The sequence below is a fragment of the Camelus ferus genome, chromosome 1, assembly GCF_009834535.1.
Source record: "Camelus ferus isolate YT-003-E chromosome 1, BCGSAC_Cfer_1.0, whole genome shotgun sequence".
Classification (NCBI taxonomy): Eukaryota; Metazoa; Chordata; class Mammalia; order Artiodactyla; family Camelidae; genus Camelus; species Camelus ferus.
Genome location: NC_045696.1, coordinates 113,785,609 through 113,802,397, shown reverse-complemented (window position 1 = coordinate 113,802,397; position 16,789 = coordinate 113,785,609). Strand labels below are relative to the sequence as shown.

General features: G+C 38.2%; 1 protein-coding gene across 3 annotated transcripts in view; it reads left to right on the top strand.

Annotated features, from left to right (window-relative positions):
* LOC102510161 (ubiquitin-conjugating enzyme E2 E2) overlaps positions 1 to 16,789 on the top strand; it is a 326,227-nt gene that overhangs the window by 278,254 nt on the left and 31,184 nt on the right. For all 3 annotated transcript variants that reach the window (XM_032488639.1, XM_032488643.1, XM_032488654.1), the window contains one exon: positions 1,490 to 1,637. In XM_032488639.1, the coding sequence (XP_032344530.1) occupies positions 1,490 to 1,637 (148 nt within the window). The remainder of the gene's footprint in view (positions 1 to 1,489; positions 1,638 to 16,789) is intronic.

The following is a 16,789-nucleotide window of genomic DNA, read 5'->3' as shown; positions in this document are numbered from 1 at the left end:
CATAGTATATGTGCCCAGGATTTAGAATTCTCAGGGGAAACACTTTTCTCCCAACTCCCGTGCCCAGGGTTTCTCCAGCAAGTTTCTTAGCTCTCTCTCCCACAAAGCATCATCTTTTCAGGTCCAGCCTCTCAGGCTAGCTGCTCGGGTGTCCTGATTTATGGAAGGGGTCTCAATACCAACCCCTTGTGACATGCAGACCTCAGGTTTCATCTTCTGTGTCCATGAGGGCATCACAACCCCTGGCGGCTACACTGTTAGATCAGGTGCTCACTGTAATTTTTGGTTCTCAGTTAGGGCCTCTGGGGATGCCCTCTGCAAATCAACTATGTGTTTTAAAGAATGCTAGTTATATTTTCTTCAACATTTCTGGGTGTTTGGGTGTATGTTGGGGTGGGGAGATGTCAGGGTTATCTGACCTGGTGTATTGCCAAAAGGGCAGTTCCCGTAAGGAGGGCTGCTCTAGCCTGAAAATGGTACCATGCTGTTGAACATTTGTAGAAGACCCGATCTGTCCTTTCTGACCTTGATATCATATGAATTAAGCAAATCTGTTGTCTGAGTGGATACACAGTGCCCTGGTGGGGCGGCAGCGCCATCAAAGATCTGCCATGTGTTTCTTGGTTCAAAATCATTTTGAACACAGGGTACCAGAAGGACTGGTCTTTAGAACATCAGGACTTTTTTAATATTTCAATTTGAAATTTTTGGAACATTTGTAAGCACAATATGAATAAATAGCAATAAAAACCTTATTGTTGCTTATGTAAGAAGTTTGTAAAGCAGAATTTTATCAGTTATAAAACTGATTTGGACTTAACATTTTCAGCCAAAATCCTTTTAAAGTGTTTATAACCATGTTTCAAAATTATGCTAAGCAAAGTATACTTGTGATCTAGCAATTAAAAGTAGGCTGCACTCATATTACATTCAAAATAGAGAATTTAAGGAGGAAAAGGTTTGTTAAGTTATAATTAATATAGTTTTTCTGGAAACTAAATGTATTGTTTACATATGTGCCCTACTTATGTTTTTAAACTGTAGCGTAAAATATTCATTTCCTTTTGTAGAATCGCCATGGGTTTTTTTTTTTTAATTTTATAAATGTACAAAATCCTTCAAATAACTGGCATCTGACAAAACTTCCCTTTGAAGTTTTTAGTTTTTGAAAATTTTTTTCTTTAAAGTTTTTTTAGAAGTTAGACTTAGTTTTCCCCTCATGAGCATTCCTGCAATTGTGCAGAGAGGAAAGTAAGTCCCCAGAACATTAATTAAATGATTAGACTCTTCATCAAAAGGAGAATGTCATGGTTTGGCCGCTGGCCACTTGTCTGTGCCCAGAATGACAAGTTCTAAAGTAATGATTTTGTTTATTGATCCTTCTCGTGTGCCTAAGGAGAAATTCAGCACATGGTGGACCAATGGCCCTTGGATTATTTTGTCTAGTAAAAGGTATGTCTATTTATACCAACTTTACATTCTCTTCTAGGTTACCTTCCGAACAAGAATCTATCACTGTAACATTAACAGCCAAGGCGTGATCTGTCTGGACATCCTGAAGGATAACTGGAGTCCGGCCCTCACCATCTCTAAAGTCCTCCTCTCCATCTGCTCACTACTTACAGACTGCAATCCCGGTAAGAGACCCTAAACCTGGTGTGGAGCTGCAGCCACTCAGGACTTAAATGTCAGCCCTCAGTCAATTGCTTCCTACCGCCACCACCCACCACCACTAACCGTCACTATTATTTTTGCTATTACTGATTGAAAATTTCCAGAATCTGTAACTGCTTTCTTTTTCAGTTGGGTCTGGTCATTAGTCTTTTTAAAACCTAGTATTTGCCAAGAAGGAAAAAGCACAGTGTGATAAAAATTAATGAAAAATCGTTATAGATGGGAAAGCACGTTTAAAGAGCGCATTACATCCTGCTGCCAAAGAATAATACAAATTCAAATTGAATAGCTTAATTTTTAATTAGATGCCTACCAGAAGATGTTAATTTGGGAAATGCGAGCTATTAAAATCTGATAGCAACCAGGCAACACCACATGGACGTGACCTTTTTGGCGTTTTAATAACGTTGTATCCCCACCAGCTATTACAGCAAAAAAGCCCCTGAACTAGGAAATACTTTTTAGTAAAGCAGGAAATACAGCTTCCTGGGAAAACTGAAAAGATCTTATGGCCAAGCCTTTGTGGCTTGCTGGTGTGCTAAAGACTGAGAGTTCAGGCTTCCTGTGTGTTCCTAGATATTTAGTTATATGTCTCTGATCAGCTTCTTTAACTAAAGACAAACCAATTGCCAATTTTTTACGTATTTGGGTTTATTTTGGAAAATGCAAAAATCCAAAGGTTTTTCATTTGGTGTTTTCATTGATGTTCTCAGTGAGAAATTCTTCTTAGAGTATTTAATTAATAGTCTTACTATTTTATGAGAGCCCACCTTCCATTTTTAGGAAAAAGCTCACTAGTTAAGTGAAATTTTAGACAAGAGAGAAATGACAAGTAGGAATCAAGGTCTCTCTGAGGACCCTGGCTGGTTTATAAAACATGAAGAAATTAGCATCTTTTCAAATTTTTCTATGTTTGTTATTTTTCAGTAATAAAAACTTTTTTAATGCAGAAATATAAAAATAGAATTTAATTAAATTGTGATATATGTAGAATACATATAATAATGCTTTTAATACCAAGAAGAAGATAAAATATAATTGTGCAAGATCATTATAAACTATTTTCAATTAATTCATATTTCATGCCAGATGGTGACATTCAATTATGATGCACTAATTTAAAACTGAATGGCAAATACTTGGTTCTTTCAACTTCTGTATTCCTATTTTAGTCCTGTTTATGTCTGAGACTGCGTATAGCCTCATTTGGAGGTAATGGCCTGAAAAGGCTGTGTGTGTGTGTGTGTGTGTGTGTGTGTGTGTGTGTGTGTGTGTGTGTGTGTGTGTGTTATTTCCCTTTGGGAATATTGGAACACAGAACTTCATCTGCCTCCCCACTTCCAAAAAGTACTTCTGGGGTTTGCTGAAATTTGGAGGGGTTTTTTTTTTTTTTTTTTGAGAGAAAAATTTATTTTAAGAGGCAAGTCACTTATTCATGAAACTTTTGGTGTCACGTCATTATGCTGTACACCTGAAATTTGTAGTGTTATATGTCAGTTGTATCTCAATAAAACTAGGGGGAAGAGAAAGAAAGTAAAAAACTTTTGAGACTCTACTCTTTATGAGGCACTTCCGAGCACAAGATGAGTAAGACAGCTTCACTTCTTATACACGGAATAAGATGTAATTTCTCACTTAGAAAACTTGCACCAGAGAGAGAGGCAGTCCTTACCCCAGTGGAAACCAGGCCTGCTTGATCTCCAGGTCAGCTGAAGTGGACCCATCACCCTGACTCAGCTTATGTTAAAGAGTCTGTCCTCTGCACAGATGTTCCTGCATTCTACCAAAGCCTTTTCCCAGCAATCAGAAAGGTTTATGTTGAGCAAATTAGTTTTCTTTTTCTGTATCTCAGACAATTGCAGATACATTCTGAAAAAAAAAAAAAGGAAGGAAAGAAAAAGAAAACTCATCCCTGCCTAAAGCAAAATCACATTAATAAAATAAATAGATTTTTGAAAATTAAGCTATTGATAGTAAGAAAAAGCCTAAAGATCATAATGTTTCTTACGTTTCACCAACTGGAGATAGCCCTATCCACTTAAGGCTGCCATTTGTGAAATACACGGTAACAAACTAAGCGTGCATACTTTAACACACATAAAAAAGTTTTCTAATTGACACATCATCTATATGTATGTTCACACTTCTAGAGTCTTAAAAAGAGTTACCTTAAACAAGTCAAAACGTCCACTCTTTTGAGTGATGAATTTATTTCACACTGTTTTCTGGTACACATCCTTCCAATCGCTGTCAATTTTTCTCCCAAGATTTCTGTTAAACTTCAATGTAACCTATTTTCAGATGATCACAAATGTAAGTTTGATAGAATGTGAAGAAAGAAGATTTTCCTACATTGAGTCTGTGGAACTATTTTAACACCAGAAATGCTATCAGCTCAGAAGCAGGCTTTACACAAAGATACAGGTTTAACTGACTCTTGTTCTTACATAAACTATTTTTTAAAATGTTTTTTCCTCCTTTTCTCATAATTTACATTCGTCTCTTTCAAGAATTTTTGGTCCATTTAGAAACAAATGTTTTGTGCTTCAGGGTGGGGCTATGCGGTCTTTCTTGCATGGTATTTATAGTAAGCAGATGTAGATTGGAAAACCAGCTCCATTGTTTATTACTTGTGTGATCTTGAACCAATCATTTAATGTTCCTCGGCCTCAGTTTCTTATATAATACAGATTATCAGCAGCCCTACCTAGATCACAGGATTCCTGTGAGTTTAAAATGAGATGGTGTATGTGAAACCCTTTGCAAACAGTTGTGGGTTGTTATTGATGTTACTTGCCACAGTATTTAGGACTCCAGATGGTGGATCAGTACCTCCTTAGCTGAATTTAACTGAGAGAAGATAGTAGTATTGAGTAATTTCTACCACCACCTCCTTGGCACTGATTTTATAATCTGTAAAAAAGCCTACTCCTGAATTAGTCACGCCTACTCTGTTATCTCTCGGGAAGGATTCTCTCTTGGGAGAGATTATCTTTCAGGTGGCAAATGTCCAAAGTTATCAGCCAGTTGATGGGTGCACCAGTGGGAATCATTCTGTTCCCAGTGCCATGGTCCAGGCTGGCCTTAGGGGGCTGTTCACACTCCACAGTGGTGTTTATTGAGCCTGACACGGCACTCTGATTTGTCAGACACAGCTGGCTGCCAGAGTTTGGCTGTAACACACTCGTGGGGAACAGAGTGGCATCTGAGAGGAGGAGAGGTTGATAAGCTCAGAAGATCAGCGCCAGCTCCCCAGATCCTCTGACTGTGGTCCTGCCTGGGGAACATGGTTGAATCCACGAATTGCTGAAGTTTAGAGTACTGAACACATTTCCATTTTTCATAGAATGCTTTTATTTGTTAACACTCTTCTTAAGCATGTATAAAATTGAAGCTCTGTTCTGTTTGATTTCATCTTTTGAAGTCTGTTTTTGCTATTTTGTGGCTGTTTCTTTTAAAAAAAACCTCTTAGATGTTTTATCATATTCTTCCTATGAAATCTAGTTATTTATTATTTAAAATATGCCTATATTATGGTCTCTGGGCCTACGAATAATGGGTATTTTCCCTCTTACAAAAAGAACTATCCTGAGAACACTGACAATTAGGAGATAAAACAAGGTTAACAGTTTTCCTGTTCCAGATGCTTTATTCACAGAGAAATGTCCAGAAATATTTCTAATCTTTTTTTTAAATAAATCTGCATATCATCTGGCATTATTTTACTAATCTCAGTTCTGCTTTCTACTCTGCAACTCTTGCTTTTTCTGAAGTGTTACGAGCTTGTTTGATTCTGTGTGGTTCTGATATCGTATCACTGAAAAATTTCTCCTCAAACACATGACTCTTAGGAGATCATTGGAAATTTGAAAACTGAATATCTGATATTGAGGAATTATTGCCAGAAGTGTTTAGGCATAATGAAACGGAATTGTGATCATAAATTTTTATGTGTCCTTACCTTTCAGAGATACACACTGAGTTCTTTGTAAGTAAACCCTATGTATTTCATTCCTTTATCATCTACTTCACACTATAGGCTGCCTGTGGTGCAGCCTGGACCAGGAAGGTCCTGCGTTCCTGAGCAACCGTCTCTGTCCACCACTTTTCAAACAGTGGCGGAACTGCCCAGGCCAGGTCACGAGAAAATGCTCTGAGCATCCCGCAGACATCCCACTCAGGATGGAGGCGCTCTCCACTCCCTCAACATCATCTTCCAAATCAAAATCAAGGCTCAGTTACTCCCAGTCTTAGATTTATGCAAATCTTTATTAGAACAACAAGTAGAGCTAAGAATGGCAGCCAATTAACCCTCAGCCTTACACAGTGATTAAGCCGAGGGTGCACACAGCTGCAGGCTTCATTGGTAAGAACTTTATTTTTCTCACATGGGCTGAGCAAACGGAGAGAGAGGAATCCGCTCCCCGGGGCCCGTTTAGTGTTCAGACGGCCCCCTCCATTCCCTGCATCACAGCCCTTGGTTTCAGGTCTCTCCTCTTTTTAAATGCCTAATACAATCCTTAGCTATCAGTTGTCTCAGATACACCCTAACTTTGATTGTTATTCATTGATTCTCTTTGACCTGGTTGTGAATACATAGTAAATGGTATTACTATTAAATATCAAAATTTTCTAATTGATTGTGACTACTGAGGGGGTGGGGACCATAAAATAGAATTATTTCAACACAGGTGTGTTTGTGTGGATTATATGCACGAAGTGTGTGGGCTCTCAGACTGATGACAGGGACCTAAATGGAACTTAAGAGGAAGCCATTGCTTATGACAGCTGTGCAGCCTTGCTTCTGCTTACCCCATTCCACTGCTGCCCTTGGAAACTGGCAGAGGACTATTTATCTGACCGAAATTTAGGTAAAGCTGTAAAAATGATAAGCCTACCTGTTTTCAAAGCAGGCTATCTTAGCAGAAGTGCACAAAAAAAAAAAAGCTGCTTTTTCTACAGATGGCTACAGATATAAGGTTTTGTCTGATGCCTATAACTCTTTTTTTCAAGTAAAAACCTTAGAAATACATGGTACAACATATAGCTGACTTCAAACTGTATTCCTCATTTGTGAAGAATTGGCTTCTCTTGTAGAATATTACATGCTTAATTCCAAAAGTCATTCTAATCAGTACTTCCAAAATATGGATGTAGATAGACTGTAATTTGTAGTCATTTAACTTCTCGGACACCGTATCCAAAGGAAAAACAAAGCTGTAGTTGTATGTAGTTAATTAATCTACCTGGTGTTTTAAATACCAGGAGAGTAAATAAAGTCCAAAAAACTGTATAAAGGGCTTTGGGTTCTAGCTCAGTATTAGCTGTCGGGTCCTGGGACACTGCCTCCTCCTGACCCACGAGTTCCTATGGGCTTAGTCAGATCAGTTTGGAAACATGATCTATGGGGTGGAGGTTCTAGAAAAACTGAGGCTTCTTTGAAAAGGATGAATAAAATCAGGGAATATGCATTATTAAAGAAAAGAACATTTCAGTGTTGAGAACTAAAGAAGTTTCACAGAAACCACTCTATACTATCATAAATTAGGTTAAAAAAACAGAAAATAGCGATTCTGTGATATTCACCTTGCCTATATATTTATAAATGTGACTTTTAAATACTATTAAAAGGATTGTTTCCCTTCCTTGTCATTCTATAAAAAGAAACTCTTTAGTTATCTTACAAGGGGTGCTGATATATAATCATGAAAGAGATCCATAGTACGTAGCATTTTATCAAAGAATGGTTTTCTAGGAAATAGAGAATGATAAAGGAAAGCAAAAATGACCTGACCATGGGTTTAGACTAGTGCAAAGGACTCCTCATGGCGTCACGGTTGCTAGGAAAGGAGCGGGGACTTCAGTGTGTAGGTGAGAGATGTAGGTACAAGTGTCCTAATCAGCCCCCGTGTTTCTGCTTTGTGCAGGTAAGTCTTTATTTAACCATCACTTTGCTGTCTTTCCTGAGCATCCAGTCTGCCTGGGTTAAAAAGAACATTAGCTGTTCATTATTTTTTTGATAGGTCATTGTCCAGAAATGCTGACCTAGAAAAACTTTGTTGCTTTCATAAATGTATCTCCTTAGTCGGTTTGGTTCTTTTAAAGATAGTAAAAACGACTTTACCAGAGTTCTTGCTATATGGGATACGATGCACTTAAAACGTGCCTGTAAAGTTTCACCTTCATGTCTTAACTGAAGAAAAGGGCCTTTGGGGAAGTTGCTCCGACTGGCAAAGAAGAAAATACAGCCTGTATTGATGATCGTCCTGTTTCTTTTTCTGACTTCCATTTCCTTACCTCTGGCCTAGGGAATAGCTGTGACCCGGAAAGCGCTGTGTGACAGCTTTCCTAAAGCGGCGGGCGGAACTCCAAGGCCAGCACTCAAAGTTCCGCCTCTGTCTCTTTTTGACCGTTAGTTAGAGAGCTGTCCGTCCATTCGCCCTTTGTAGGATTCTGATTCCCATGACAGCATGTACAGTAAAGATCTCACCATTTCACTTTGATTCAGAGGTCAGCCTGATTAGTAATTCTTTAATGAATGGTGGGAAATTCTAAATGAGTGAAGACCTAATACTTTTAAGTGCATACAGGAAATACTAGTAAAACATTTAAACTAGATGGCCAGTGGACTCCACTTTACCAAGGAAAGAGGTGAAGTTTTTTTTAATTGAAGTATAGTTGAGTTACTATTTAATTGAAGTATAGTTGATTTTTTATTGAAGTATAGTTGATTTACAACTGTAGTTTTTTTAAATTGAAGTATAGTTGATTTACACAATATAGTTGTGTTAGTTTCAAGAGTACAGAAAAGTGATTCAGTTATTTATGTACATCTGTACATTCTTTTTCAGGCATTTTTCCATTGTAGGCTATTACAAGACACTGAGCATAGTTCCCTGTGCTCTACAGGTGAAAGCGGGCTTTCCATGCTCACAGAAGTAGAGAAAAAGGTTATAATGAACCCTAACGTATCCCTCACCTAATAGAGATTCAAAACTTAGCTTTATTTGGGGCTCGGGTATTCTTAAAAGTTAGCGAGGACTTTTTTCACACAGGCTAGCTATTCTCAGATGGTAACTGCTTTATACCATTAATTTCCATGGCAGCCTTGTTTAAAAGAGATGCTACAGTCAACTTCAGAACGGGTTGTTGCCTCAGAATTGTTAATATTTATTACTGAAGGGTGCAATCTGTGTTGCTGTGGAAGATAGGCCACTGAGTAAAGTCTTGTTTTTTTAAGGAGAAATGAAGGTAAATTATTTAAATAATATGTATTTGAAATCATTACAGTGTACTACAGTGTTTTAATACGGGAAATTTTGTTTTATTTATTTTTTTATTGAACATAGTTCCCTGTGCTATACACAAGAAACCTTTTTTAATCTGTTTTTTTTGTATAGTGGCTAACATTTGTGAATCTCAAACTCCCCAAATTTATCCCTTCCCACCCTCTTTTCCCAGTAACCATAAGATTGTTTACTGTGTCTGCAAGTTTGTTTCTGTTTTGTAGATGAGTTCATAGTGTTCTTTTTTTGTCTTTTTTTTAGATTAATACAAGAAATTTTAGAATTCTGAAACAACATAATAAAACTCTTCTAATCATCCAGAAATTTACTTGTGTGGACAAAACATCAGATGATTGATTAACATTTTGCTTTTTTAATTTGGATATTTGAGATCTTATTGTGTCTTGGGAGAAATACCATAATTATGAAAATTTGAAGAATTAACATTAACCCTACCAATGTCTGGCATCCTTCACTACTCAGCAGTTGTCTTTACTTTCCCTCACCTTCTAACTCAGCCTTCCACTCAGCACCAGGCCTGGGCCAGGTGCTGTCAGCAATGGCACGTGCAGTAATTCTTATTTTAAGAGAAGATGTTTCTAAAATATCGGACCGAGATGTTGTGTCATTCCTACACAACAGCGATAACTTCTTTCTCTTTTCTTCTCTGTATGTTTGTCTTTTAAGAGATGCTGGAGCCTAATGCTCGTTACAGGTGTTGCATTTCTGGTTGTGTTAATACTGGTGAAGAACTTTCATAATAAGCATTATAAGAGTTCCTTTGAACTGTAGGCATATTTCTTTCCATGACAGGTGTGGTCCTGGAGGAAAAAAATTGTAAAGCAAAATACTTTAGATATATTTGAAAAATTTTCTGCGTAAAAGTATACAATGGAGAAGCCAAATGAAGCATTTTTAAACTTGAGTGATGAATGCCCCCATTTATTTTTTCTTAAAAATACCAGAGTTTGGGGGTAGGGGTATAGCTCAGCATAAAGTGTGTGCTTAGCACACGTGAGGTCCTAAGTTCAATCCCCAGTACCTCTATTAGAAAAAAAACAAACAAAACAGTTTTTTCCCCTGATTCAGCACTCAGCATTGCCTTTCCTGTGAGGACATCTCCCCAGATAAATCATGTTGTTACAATATTCAAGTGCCTAGGCCAGCCTACAAAAGCTGGCCCAGTGTGTGCGTAGGTAGCACCTGTCAGGGCAACTTCACACCAGCGAGAGTGTCACCTTGTCGCCTTTTATTCAGAGCATCGTGGCCACACGCGCTCTCCAGCAACTGATTTTTGGCACAGACTGGCTCCCTTAATGGAAACATGTTTGTACTCAGTCTAATTCAAATACACAAGAGAAATTAGAATAAATGGAGGCGTGGAGGAGATGCCTTTATACTATATCCAGCTTTGAATGCCAGCCTTAGGTTTTTATAAGATAAACTCTAGGAAAGAGCACTCACCCTACAGTGCATGAATAAATAAGCCTGCATCCCTGGGGCAAAGACACAGAAGAGTGCCAGCCACGCCTGATCCTCTGTAAGAGGGTGCATTTACCTGAGGGACGTGGACAGTTTTTATCTAGGCAAGGGTCACAGATGGCTGGCCCATTGTAACTTCAGCCTTTTCCGGAATAGTTCTGTGCAGAGAACACATCCTTTCAGGGGAGTCACATTCAGAATACTGTCGATAGCTTAGAGTCGAGACTAATCAGATCTGAGTTCAAAATAGCCTGTGTTCAATTGGGTAAAAGTTTTTAGGTGAAAGGTTACTCTTCAGGGGAGGTTTTTGTTTGCTTGTCTGTTTAATTCTCTGGAAAGGTGACTTAAAAGTTGCAGTTAGCGTTACTAGGCAAAGAGAAGCCTTTGATTTCTCTACAGGAGTTGTATTTGGGGTACTCAGCTCTGGCCATGTGTGTATTCATAGTGTTCTGGGGGAAAGGATATCTTAAGGTGGGGGAAAAAAGGGTTCTAGATGTATGTAGTCCTTGATTGTGTATCTGTGCTGGCTTTTTCTTTTTTCAAAACGGAAATAACTTTATCGTTTTTTCCTCATAAAAATAATACATGCTTATTAAATTTTTCTTAAATCAACTATCCTTTAAAGATAAGTATTTGATTTTCCTTTGAGGCTCTTTGCTCTGCAAACTCCAATTCAGTGGGACTCAGCAAAGTATATTTGTCAGTTAAATTTGTCTCATTATAATCTGGTATAAATTTAGATACAGTGACCTCAACTCTTAGCCCTGGCTTTGACCTGCTTCTACTTAGCATTTCCCTATGCATATTTTATGGTCCCTTAATTAATACAAAATCTAGACGTGGATTTGCTGTTGCTAAAAATTTTGCTAAAAAGTCTACTGCTGTGCCTGCAATAATAACCTCTAATTTATTGGTTTGGAAGTTGATCTCATTAAAAAGTTGCTGTATATATATTAACTTACTAGGAAAATTCTCTTTAGTTTACTTTTTAGAAAATGTCACTTGGGGGTTTTCCTTTTTAGAAATCAGCAGTGATCTATTTTTTGTTTAGAGGAACACCAAGGAAATGACTAGGTGGTCTAAATCAGTACTTAGAAATTTCTACACTTCCTCAAACCTGAAGTCTTCCTCCACTGAAATCAATTAACGAATGTATTTCTTAGTGTTAAAACGTCGCAAGTTGCCTGTACTTGAGGTTTTTTCCTCCCTTTAAATTATCTTCAAATCTTTGGCTTCTGATGTTCTTTGGGGAATTGACTAGAACTGTTGAAATGTCTGTTCTGCCATTGTCAGCGAAAGGCTCTGAAAACACAAATAAGAAATTGAAAAGCGAAGCAGACCGGCAGTGTAAACAAACACCACCTTTACTCCTGTGGGAATGTGCCTCTTGCTTAGAACTCTGTTTCCAAAGAATGATTCTTTATCATTGTTAAATGAAGATAATTTAAAACTTAAGTTAACAGCAGTGAAAAAGGACTCACTGATTCTCTTTCTAGAGTAAAATAATGTTTTTTAAGTGACAGGGAAAGAATTACACAAGATCAGGGTCTTTCCTTTTCCCCTCGATAACCTCACCCAGTGTTGTGGGTTTTTTTTAATAGTTTAGGACCAATAAAAAGTTTGTCACTCTTTAAAATTAGTGCTCCTTTCTTCTGTAGTCACTTTTTTTTTTACTTTAGTCATCAGGTAGCGCAGCCCTAATTTAATGCTTAGTCACAGTAACTACATTAACCCGTGTAATTAGTGTGCGTGCTAATTATACGTGCTTCTTTACTACACCTCTCTCCACATTCTGTGTTAGGACTTACTCTGTTTCTGTTGCAATTGTTTTATTAAGCATATGTATTTTATTGCAAGTCGTCTGGCTCTTTTTTGGCAAAGTGAGGTCTTTTTTGGCAAGATTAAAGTCTTGCTATGGGAGGTTCGAGGAGCACATTTCATAACGACCCAGCGCTCACTATTTGGACTTATTTACAGCTTCTGTCAGGAGAGACAGAACTGTGTCAGGCTTTGCTAAGCAGTTTGTTCCAACAAGAAGACATTTTTCCTGTCTGTTGTTGCCCAGCTGTTCTGTCGTCTCTGGGTCTCCGCACACACAGGAAGGTTTCCAGTGTGATTCCCAAGCAAGGATTTGCTCCAGGGGTCTTTTCTATCACTTAAAATCTGTAGAAATGATGAGATTATTAAGTAGCTGGCTAGCATGTGTGTAATTCCCTTAGATCTTCACTACAGCCACTTTTGACACTCTAAATACTATCTCTTTGCTGGTTCATTTATTTTGCAGTTCAGTCTTGGGTCCCCATTCAGTGTGTGTTGATAATTTGGGGGTTGTTAATACAGAAGGCTTGTTACTGGTAGAGGGACTCATTCTAATCATATTTATCGTCAGCAACACGCACCTGGCTTCGAAGTACAGGAGGATTCTCACAAAATCCAATAAACAAGTTCATACTGTGTAGCACAAGGAACTATATTCAGTATCTTGTAGTAATTTATGGTGAAAAAGAGTATGAAAATGAATATATGTATGTTCATGTGTGACTGAAGCATTGCGCTGTACACTAGAAACTGACACAACAATGTAAGCTGACTATACTTCAATAAAAATATATTTTTTAAAAAAACACTTTACCTGGTTTACAAATGACATAATATGGATTTTACTTTATGTAAATTTAAGAAGTGAATACAACCTACTGTGCAGCACAGGGAACTACATTCAATTTCTTCTAATAAGCTATAATGGAAAAGAATCTGAAAAAATATATAGATATATATGTATGTTATAACTGAATGACTTTGCTGTACACCTGAAACTAACATTGTAAATCGACTATACTTCAGTAAAAAAAAAAAAAGAAAAAGTTTTAAGTGAATACAGTTTAAAATGTGAGAACAGCATGAACCACCCTCCAGGACGTTCATTCCCCCCACACACACACAGACACACTCACACACGTGGAAAGAACTGTCTGCCTGGAGGCAGTGGGCCCCTGATGGTTTTTCTCTCTTGGTACAAGTTCCCAGGTGGCTGCCACGTTCCCACTTCAGGTGGGTTCTCGGGGGGACCACCTTCTGAGGCCACCAACACCACCCCAGCAGCACTGAGGAGTCCCGGCTGTGATCACCCTGACTCTTTACAGCGTCTGTATGAAACCCAGAGGGTTTGTACGAAGCTGCTCTGGGAGCAGACTTGAGGGGAGGAGTGATGCTCTCCAGGTGAAGCACTCGACTCTCTCCTCCTGCAAACAGAAACAGCCACCTCCGCATGAGCCACATTCCACATCAGCCTGCTCGTGACCGCCTTGGGGAGACACCTCTTTCAGAAATCCTGGTAGCAAAAGCCATTAGGAGGAAGACAGTGAACCACATCAGAGGTTATCCAAAAAGGATACCAGCCCACATCATCTTTTGAAAGAGGTCGATACTGGAACTTCTTGAAAGCTTTCTTACTCATCTTTGGCCTGTCACTGTTAACCCAGGGCCACTGCTCTGTTTTACTTCCTGTGCATTATAATTTAGAAACAAAACCCTCTGCACAAACCCCATCTTCACCCCAGGCTCTGGTTTAACTTCTCCCTCCCTCCCTGAAGGATTTCCCTATCCTCCTTGGGAATCACCGAGCTGGATACAGGGCAGGTGAAGTGGACCTGCACGTATTTATTTCTTTAGGACAGAGCTTTGTGCTGAATATGTAACCTTGGTTATTCCTTCTCATTTTCCGACTAGCTGGTCTCTTCTATTTTATCTGTATTTCCAGCCTCTTGGTCTTTCTGCTGATTCTTCTTCTTTCTTTCTTTCTTTCTTTTTTTTTTCAATCCTTATTGATTACCTGCTGCTCTCCCTCTTTTATTTTTATTGAAGTATAGTCAGTTTACAATGTTATATTAGTTTCAAGTGTACAACATAGTGGTTCAATATTTTTATAAATTATACTCCATTTAAAGTTATTATAAAATATTGGCTATATTCCCTGTGCTATATGGTATATCCTGTACCTTATTTATTTTATACATAGTATTTTGTACCTTTTAATCCTCTTCTTCTATCTTGCCCTTCCCCTCACTCTTCTCCCCACTGGTAACCACCAGTTTGTTCTCCATATCTGTGAGTCTGTTTTTGTTTTGTTATATTCATTTTTTAATTTTTTAGATTCCACATATTTGTCTTTCTCTGTCTGGCTTACTTCACCAAGTATAGTATTCTTTAGGTCCATCCATGTTGCTACAAATGGCAAAATTTCATTCTTTTTTATGGCTGAATAATATTTCATTATATATATATACACACACACACATATACACACACACACACACATATACCACAACTTCTTTATCCATTCATCTGTTGATGGACACTTAAGTTGCTTCCATATCTTGGCTATTGTAAATAATGCTCTTTTAAACAGTGGGGTGCATGTATTTTTTTGAATTAGTGTTTTCATCTTCTTCAGATACATACCCAGGAGTGGAATTGCTGAGTCATGTGGTAATTGTATTTTTAATTTTTAAGGACCCTCCATACTGTTCTCCATAGTGACTGCACCAATGTACATTCCCACCAACAGTGTTCAAGGGTTCCCTTTTCTCCACATCCTTGCCAGTATCTGTTATCTGTTGTCTTTTTGATGCTAGCCATTCTGACAGGTGTGAGGTGATAACTCATTGTGGTTTTGATTTGCATTTCTCTGATGATTAATGTTGTTGAACATCTTTTTATGTGCCTGTTAGCCATCTGTATGTCTTCTTTGGAAAAAATGTCTATCAAGTCTTCCGTCCTTTTTTTAATTGGGTTGTTTGGAGTTGTGGGGTTTTTTGTTTTTTGTTTTTTTTTTTTGATATTGAGTTGTATGAGCTCTTTATATTTTTTGAATATTAACCCCTTATCAAACATATCATTTGCAAAAAGCTTCTCCCATTCAGTAAATTGTCTTTTCATATTGTCAGTGGTTTCCTGTGCTGTGCAAAAGCTTTTAACTTTAATTAGGTCCCATCTGTTTATTTTTGCTTTTGTTTCCCTTGCTTGAAGAAATAGATCCAAAAAAATTTTGCTAAGACTTAGGTCAAAGGGTGTACTGCCTATGTTTTCTTCTAGGAGTTTTATGGTTTCCAGTCTCACAATTAGGGCTTTAATCCATTTTGAGTTTATTTTTGTATATGGTGTTTTAAAATGTTCTATTTTTATTCCTGTATATGTAGATGTCTAGTTTTCCCAGCACCACTGACTGAAGAGCCTGTCTTTTCCCCATGCTGCTCCCCTCTTAACTCAGCTTTTTTTAACTTCCCTTTTACTCAGTAAAATGTTTTTTTAAAGGATGAAAAAAGTCCAAACTATTGTTTTGATTTATTTTTATTTTTTAAAAGCTTTACTTGTTCTTATCTCTATAACCATATGACTTTGCCTGTAGTGTCTGTTGGCCTAGTGTCACCTTGGGATATTCCATTTCACTTCATGTGCCAGGTGATGACTCTTGTTCTTCCGGTGTGCCAGGGCGGGAGTGGCCCACAGCTCTCAAAAGGGGTATGGTGTCAGCTCTGACACTGTGCCCAACACCATGAGTAATGTTGGAGTTGGTGCCATTCTCAGCCCGTGCACATCTCCTTAATGCCATGGCCTCTTTTTCCAGGGAAACAGTTAATTTTTTTAATTGAGTTTGGAAAATGTATTAAAATAAAGTCCTATGCTCTGTCAGTACCATTGCCAAAGCAGTATCATGCACACAGCATGATGATCTCATTCTGATGTTTTTAACATCCCTGTCCTGTATACGGATGGCAGGGTTTTTAAATGAAAACACTGGAGTTGGTCCATAGTGGAAGGTGGTTTTTATTGTTTAGCTCTTAGCTGTTGCCCTGAACTCCACTGCGTTTATGCCTGACTTCTCTAAGTCTTAGTGACACACCCTTGCCTACATCTTTTCAGCAAACCTCATGATACCCCTTGCTAGTCTCCCCAATGCCAGATAGATCATGAACACAATGGAAGTTATACTTTGCAATGTTAAAAAAGATTAAGCCAGAGGAACCAGATTATAGTGAGTTCTGAAGGTGCCAGGAAGGCTGGAGTATTGCCCGCCCTCTCACTCACTAGATACGTCAGTGCTCTCTGCGTGAAGCAAAGACGGTGCTTCTGCCCCAACTGTGCTGCAGCGTCATTGTAAACATGCAACAGGCACTGGATCCGCAAAGACTTTGAAGACTCTTGAGTATCAGTATATGGAATATTTTGAACTTAATGATGTAATGATTTCAGTCTGCTTCAGGATCCTCCTGTATCATCTGGAGAAGTTAAATTATTCGGTGTTATCCCCTGTCATGTATTAAATGAAGTATACATGTGCTTCTTTA